The sequence below is a fragment of the Hippocampus comes genome, unplaced genomic scaffold (genome assembly GCF_001891065.2).
Source record: "Hippocampus comes isolate QL1 unplaced genomic scaffold, H_comes_QL1_v1.1 scaffold405, whole genome shotgun sequence".
In the NCBI taxonomy this organism is placed as follows: domain Eukaryota; kingdom Metazoa; phylum Chordata; class Actinopteri; order Syngnathiformes; family Syngnathidae; genus Hippocampus; species Hippocampus comes.
Window position 1 is genome coordinate 290,445 of NW_017805864.1, and position 8,102 is coordinate 298,546.

An 8,102-nucleotide genomic window follows, 5' to 3' on the forward strand; every position below is an offset into this window, starting at 1 on the left:
AGCTGTCTAAGGTGAAAGAAGCTGGATTTAACAACGGCACCAATTTGCCGGTCAAGTTTGAAATCACTGTCCAGTTTAAGGCCCAAGTTTGAGACTGTTGACTTAAGATAAGGAGACAGGAGGCCCAAATGTACAGGATGGGATGTACAAGGGCCACTGTGACCAAATAGTATCACCTCTGTCTGTCCAAACAGTATCAAATCTGTACCGAAATCTCAAATTGTCATACGTGATAAATAACGGTGACATTTTGCAATAATTTTGTTACACTGCTTATACTCACTCGAGCAATAATTGAACAAATGCTTGACTGATTTCAAAACTAGTCAGCCATAATAGTTTTTTGTGTACAAGTAATAATACGATGTGATGATTAAACATTTATTGAGTTTCACTGTCTGCCCTCCGAGGGAAGACGTAACTCCAAAGTGACCTGCGACAAGAATGAGTTTGACACCCCTGCATTAAACGGCAAGCACCTTCACTGCACATCATTATAACTCAGCATGAGACTCCGCCTTGTTTGGGTGTTTTTATTGTGTTTACCGTTTTCATGTTATTTATTCATGGTTTTAATTGTCTTTGTTGCGGTTGTTTTTAAAGTGCTCATTAAATTAAGTTGATTTGACTTGAGTTCTATCTTAATCCTTTCAGGGACAGCGGTTACTATCGTGGACAGCTTATGTTATTTGGTTACAGGGTGCATGAAAGGGTTAAATTGCTTAGCAGAGGTTTTCTGTAGCTTGTGTAACTATAACCGATAAAACACAAATGAAGTCAACAAATGAACAAGGGGCCTTCCACTTGTTGCATGCCATATGTGGGTTGATCATTGCAGAAAATGGCAGAATGATCATAGCATAAATGATGGCATTGGATTTGGGTAACGAGTGACACTGAAATGCCCTCGTGATGCAAGGTGACTATGTTGAAGTGAACATTTGACTTCAGGAACATTGTGAGAATTGTGTTTCCTCTTCACAGGTTCTCCTGGTCCATCTGGTGATCACAGCGGTGAATCCTCTTCCCTCTACGACTGCAGCTCACATTTAAACGGCAGCACAGTAAGACACGTCTGTCACATGTACGTTCTCCTGCTTGATCTTTCTAGTATCCAAATGTTCCACATTTTATAATTTATTAAGGTTAGTAGTTTATTATTATGTCATGTTGCCACACTTACGTTAAAGACCCTTTTTGAACCTTTCTTTGCTTGCTAGCGGTATACACTCTCAAAGCTAGTTTGTATTGTAGTGGCTTAAAAACAATGTGTTGCGATCGATATTGCTTCTGTTGTGTGACAAAGCAAAAATAATTCACACGAGTACCACACACATACCCACACACACACACACACACACACACACACACACACACACACACACACACGCACACAAAAATGTTCAGAAACACTAATGAATGTTAGCGTCTGAATTAGAGCTAGCATTCGAATGACGCTAAATCCTAATCCTTGTCAGTTGAATCTGTGTGGGTAAAGGCAAGACACTTTCGAGATGATGATATACAGTATATTGTTGTTGCTTATCTCAGAAAACCAAGAAATCAAAGATGTCAAAAAAATTGCAGTGGCAAGTTCAGTGATTGGTTGTGATTAGAAATAAAAGAATATTCGGATGACAGAAACATCACATATGTATATTAAAGGTCAGAAACCCGACATTAAAAGTTTTTTCTTGAGAGCTCGAGAACCCTTTTACAGTGCCTAACTGTCATTAAAAAGTGATGAGGTCATTGGTCGATAATGGTTAAAACACTAAATACAATTCAGAATGCGTCGTCTGTGGTTTGTATCTCGCGCCCTCTCGTCTACGGGTATTTCCGCAGCTATGACGTCACAGAAGGCAAACAATGTAGTGCCTACTGCGGCAAGTGCAGTGTACAGCAATTCAAATTAAAAAAAAAAAAAAATCCAAATGTGACATAGAATACATTTTAAGGAGTTTGAGTATCATCATTTTCATTTGTCTTCTTTGTCTTTCTTTGTTTGTAGTCCGAAGAAAGAGTTTGCATGTTCTCCCCTGGCTGCGTGGGTTTTCTCCGGGTATTCCGGTTTCCTCCCACTCAATGAGCATCAGAACAAAATAATGCCACGGCCTCCAACATGGCAGCCGTGGATTTGTTTCCTTTCGTAAAAATGCCACTGTTTTCATCAGAAAGGGATCCGAACGAAAGATTTGATGTTGTTGTGTATGAATGAATGATCTATCCTAAAGACAAATTCAAAATGTAGTCTTTTTAAACCATTTTGTTAGAAATTCCGGTTTTAAATAGCACAAGCTTTATAAAGTGCTGTCCCCATGCCATAATCTTCATGATTGTGATCTTAAAGAAACTCCTTGTTTATGTATTTCTTCCAGGCTTTATCGCCACCTTCACCCTCAGCTAATGAACCAAAGTATGAGAAGCGCTGGCTGGATGCCATTTCCCTGCCCCTGTTGATGGCCAGAGTCTCCAGATACAAAGGTGGCCCGGATGAATTAAGGTAAGGGTAATCCAGCGTGATCTAATTCACCTTTGACGGGTACGGTTCAGCGAGTGCTGCTGTTGGCTTCGCAAGCACTTTTGTTAATGCTCATATCTATGCACAGACATAAACGGCTTAAAAGGTCACTTGAGCTGAGGCACTGGTTTCTGAGGTGTGACCGAGAACATGCATTTGATTTCAGTGCCTTTCCCTTTATGCATATTGTATGAACTTTATTTTAACATCTGTCCTGTAGTACAACTCGAAAAAACCATGCAAGACTGGTATGCAATATTTTTAAAATTATTTTCATCCTATATTAAGTAAAAGTAAAATATTGTAAATTATTATTATTATTATTATTATTATTGTTATTATTAGTTTATTTATGGTTTTTTTTTTGCTTTCTCTAAAATTACTTTCTCTCTGCCGCTCAGCGCTAATTTACTTTTGTTTTGATTTTATGGGCTTTCTGTGCGTCATTAAAACGCATTAAAAGTCACTAAATGGATTTCGCAAAAGGATTAAATAGCATTAAACCTGATGTCCAGAGGCATGAAATGAAGAGATTGGAAATGGGACTAAAATTCTGATTCTCCCAGAATTGTTCAGATGTTAAAATTCCAGTTTTGGTGCCTTATCAGACACAAACTGATCCAAAACTGAGACCAACAAAGAAGAAGAAGAAGTGCGCAAATGGACCACACACACATTCACTCAGCGCCAACTGAAAGTGTGTTTAACTTGGTTCAATTATATGAACGGTCGCCTCAGTGCAACACTTGCAAAACTGCTCAACTGTATCACGTGACATGTAGAACTGAACAGTCTCAGCCAGCAGTGCGCTTTACTTCAGTGAGGTCATGCAGTAATTGGGTGAGTTAAGCAACAAAATATAGGACAATTTCCACAATAGAGTCACCTTATGACTACGGGTAACTAATGCTGGGTCAACTCAAATGTAAATCACCAACTCATATTAGCGTACAGTATATATGTTTTTAATACTAAGCAAGCATTCTTCAGGCTACCAAAAGAAGAATCATTGATCACTTCGCCATTTGAATTCTAACAAACGCAGGAGAACATCTCAATGTAATTTTAATTTCCATGCAGTGGGTTCAACAAATTCTTCTCCTTGTAATGAGACGCATGTGAAAGATTGCTAGATATGAGGCACGAGGAGTCAACGCAGCAAGTTGTAATTAGAGAGTCATTCTTCATTGATCCTGCTTCTCAGGTAACATGGCAGAAGTAACAACATGGTGTGCGTCACTCGAGCTGAAATGCTCTCAGGTATTTTCAGCGCTCCTCTTTTGTTCTGACCTCTGTTTTTCTTCAGGTCGAACTGTTTTGAAGTCTTTGCCTTGAATGGAGCCAGGCCCAATGTTCTTCAATTTTGCACTGCAGCAGAAACTGCAGACTGGCTCCAAGCAATATCGACAAAGATCAGCGACTTGACCCTAGAGAATGTAAGTATTTTCATACATTAAAGGACCCGTATTTCATAGTTTCACTGAAAATGATAGTGAACAGACAAACCAAGTTTTGAGAATTAGTACAAGAGATGATATCCAGTGCATGTAATACTTTTAACTTGCTCTGTCACAATAAAAATTAAAATGTGATGTATAGCTTGAATGGGACTCAAAAATGGACAGAACAATCCTAATCTGTCGCAGTGCCAATTATGATATACCAGTATACAGTACTGTATTTGCTGTACAGTACAGTATTTATTGCACCTAAAATATATCAAAGTGAGTCATGTGTTTATGTACCCTTCATTCACATTTTCTCAAACAATGATCGTGGTCATTTATTTACAAGCACTTAATTTCAGTTAAGTGGCGGTGATTTGTTATGGCTTTTATTTGTTCAGAGACATTTTTAAAACAATATAGTGTTGTATCAAAATATATTGATTTCCTCATCCCCCCCCCCCCGTGAATAATACCCCCAGAACCAAATCATCTTGAGATTTTATTTATTGTAGTCCCTTTTATAATAAAATGGAAACGTGTTAAAACAATACAGTACTGTACTTGGTAGAATGTAAGATTTTATCAACAAAAATACAGTTACCCTTTTACCCCCAAAGTGGTTTGATCCATTCAATCTTTCCCACTTCTCGACTAAGCCACGAACTAAGAGTGCAAGCACACTGCCTTGCATTTGTGTAGAGTAGAATGAGGATGACTTTGTTGAAGCCAGGATATGTGGCACATTTCTTCTTTTCTACCACTCAATATCAACAAGTATCTTGCGTGCGAGTCGTTGTGAAAACCCCGGACAAGGAAAAGCAGAAAGTGACTTCTTCTTTATTCTTTATTCATAATATAGTCATTACCAGCCCTCATTTTTTAAGCGCTTATCAGCAGGTTGCCGTAATTTCTGAACTACAAAACCCTTTGCATTTGTCTCTCGCTCTCTCTCAGCTCCTCCCTCACACACGTGCACTTCAACCGATGATGGTTGATGAATATTCAGTCAGAGAGCGGAGTCAGACAGTTTCATTGCGGCACTGTGACGTGTTTGGTAAATTGATTGGTCAGATGTGACGAGACGTTTTGTGGTAAATCGATTGGTGCCTTGAAGCTCGGCAGTAAAAATTCAAAAATGAACCGCCACACATTAAAACACGAAGAGTTTAAAGCGTGGGGGAGGAGCAACTCATCATCCGGAAAATACGGGGCACTGCTGATGTTACGTAGGAGTTAGAAGACATATGTTCTTGGAAACGCGGCAGGTGGTTAGATGGTGCTACTGTCCTTTTTAAATCGCAATGAGAGAAGCACACTTTTGGCATGCTAATGTGTTAATATTTAAGCCAAGATGCTACTGACTGTCCAACTAAACGGATGCCCATTATCATTGAAACTCCTATCGTGTGTGTGTGTGTTTGTGTGCGTGCGTGCGTGCGTGTGTGTGTGTGTGTGTGTGTGTTTTGCATATGTGTGCAGGTGCACGTGTGCATGCATATTTGTTGAGCAGAAAAATGCAGAGATGGGAAAAGTACTGACTTTCTCTACATGAGCAGAAGCACAATTGTGTCAACGGCTTTGCAAAAAATAAAAGTACTATAGTCAACCATCCATCCATTTTCTAATGTACTTATCTTCATGAGAATCGCGGGCATGCTGCAGCCAATCCCAGCTGTCTTCAGGCAGGGTTCACCTTGAACTGGTTGCCAGCCAATCACAGGGGCTAAAATCATTCATATATTTTCTGAAGTAAAATTAAAATTAAAAAAAAAAAAACAACTTTAAACCAAAATCTGCATCAAGAGTAAAAGTAAAAAATAATTGTCACAGGATGTTTCCTACTCGGCGGCCCGGTAGTCGAGTGGTTAGCACGTCCACCTCACAGTGCAGAGGTCGTGGGTTCAATCCTGTGTGGAGTTTGCATGCGTGGGTTTTCTCCGGGTACTCCGGTTTCCTCCCACATTCCAAAAACATGCATGGCAGGCTGATTGAACACTCAAAATTGTCCCTATATGTGAGTGTGAGCGTGAATGGTTGTTCGTTTCTGTGTGCCCTGCGATTGGCTGGCAACCGATTCAGGGTGTGCTCCGCCTACTGCCCGAAGACAATTTGGATAGGCTCTAGCACCCCCCGCAACCCTAGTTCAGGATAAAGCGGTTCGGAAAATGAATGAATGATTGAATGTTTCCTACTCACATTGTATAATTTAATAGAAAGTTGAAAGATCATCACGAAACAGCCACTGGCACACGATTGCTTTCGAAACCGATATGATGAATTCTCCAAGTAGACCCAACTCTTGCAATCTTTTTTTTTTTTTCACTTTTCGTGTCCGGTTTTGCCCCCTTTTAACTGCGATCAGTGAGGGATCACTGTACTGCTAGTTGCAGAAAACAAATTCTTCCAAAAAATATTGACTGTTGTTCATTCTTTGTGCAATGGAATGAGGATGAAGATAAAACTCAAGTTATACAAATCGCTGGTCACATGGAGCCAGGAATAAACATTGTATGAAACCAAAAGCACTTGCAAAGGCAAGGTTAAATAGAACATGGATTAAAGGCAAAATGAAACTTTAAAAATCCAATAACATGAAAACAATCAAGACTAATAGTAAAATGACAAAACAGTTACATATGAGAATCTGATGAATAAGCGAGAGTGACTATGAAGTATCGTGAGGTCTAGAAAACAATGCTTGAAGCATAACAGCGAGCAAGGTCAATAATCCAACATGGAGAAGCAGAAGTCAATCCTTAAATACCCAGCCAGGCTTGATTGGGTAACGAAGGACAGGTGCACCTGCTGGAGGGAAACGCCCTTCACTCCAGCTGGAGCTGCAACGCAATCAAGACAGACGTGACAATGTGGGCTGGGCACCTTTCATTGTGCATGACACTAAATAAGAAATAAACGACACTAAAAACTATTCCTGTATGCTGACTGAATAAATAATATACTATGACTAAGTCTGAACGTGAATTTCCAACTGCCCCAAACTGTTTCCACCCACATGGCCTACAGTATGCGTGAATCCACTCAAGACGTTCGCCAGCAATGCCACATTATTTACTGTGGAAACCTGGTTGGAACAGTGGTACTCCTTAATGACACTGATAAGCACTCATTGAGTTACAGTGGCAGCTCAGCCCCTGTGCTGACATAATTGACACTCTCTTGTACTTAATTAATGGCTGCTAAGTAGTCATTCAACATGTGCGCTCCTCGCTGATTTCCTCTTATTTGACTTTGATTGTCACACTGGGGTGATGCATTGATGTAAGGACGTCGGCATATGTGCTCACATGCTGATTGTGCAGCTGCCTTTTTATGACACGTGCAATCTATTCATACCTACTTGTGGCAGGGGAATGTTATTGCTAAACGGCTAATCAAGATGTAATTGTGAGGAGGCTTTGGAGGAGCTAATCTTTTGTGTTAGTGACCTTTTTTTTCTCGATCTTGAAGCGGCCAGTCGTCTCCCTTCAGTGGCTCGTGCGTTACTTCTGTTGATGACGTGTCTGCTGCTGTTGTGCTCTAATGGTCTTTTGGAAAGGCTTAAGAGTCAGCAGTTGTGGTGCGGTGTGCGGCTTTTGTTTGAAACTGCACAAGCTGGGAGCATGTTTATGCTCTTTGCTAATCAGCGATGTGCAAAGATAGTTTCGGTGAGAAAAAAAAGGTTACTTCTTGGAATTTACACATCAATAAACAATAGGACACTCTTGACTGAGCTATTTATTTCAATTAATTTGATGAATCTTCAAAGAGAGTTTTGTTCCATAATGTTCACTGGGTTTATCGAAAGAGTAAGCGAGGACAATTGAAGCTGTGACACCAAGGACTGTATTTTCAGACACATGCACACATGCACTCTGTATAAAGACTGTTGGCATGTTCATTTTTGCTCCATTGCAGGTCTAGTTTACTATGTTTGGGAATTGTGGCAAACTGTGCTACGGCACGTAGGGCATTTTGGCATACCAAGGGTGTTTTCTATTACACTGCCCCAGTGAAGCTGACAATTAGGTGACAGAAAGTACACCAGGGGTCGGGAACCTTTTTGACTAAGAGAGCCATGAAAGCAAAATATTTGGAAATATATTTCAGTGAGAGCCATCTATCTATCTCTCTCT

General features: G+C 40.1%; 1 protein-coding gene across 2 annotated transcripts in view; it reads left to right on the forward strand.

Moving 5' to 3' along the window:
• sntg2 (syntrophin, gamma 2) overlaps nucleotides 1–8,102 on the forward strand; it is a 72,318-nt gene that overhangs the window by 42,212 nt on the left and 22,004 nt on the right. For both annotated transcript variants that reach the window (XM_019888572.1, XM_019888574.1), the window contains 3 exons: nucleotides 985–1,064; nucleotides 2,379–2,503; nucleotides 3,828–3,957. In XM_019888572.1, coding sequence (XP_019744131.1) covers nucleotides 985–1,064; nucleotides 2,379–2,503; nucleotides 3,828–3,957 — 335 coding nt within the window. The remainder of the gene's footprint in view (nucleotides 1–984; nucleotides 1,065–2,378; nucleotides 2,504–3,827; nucleotides 3,958–8,102) is intronic.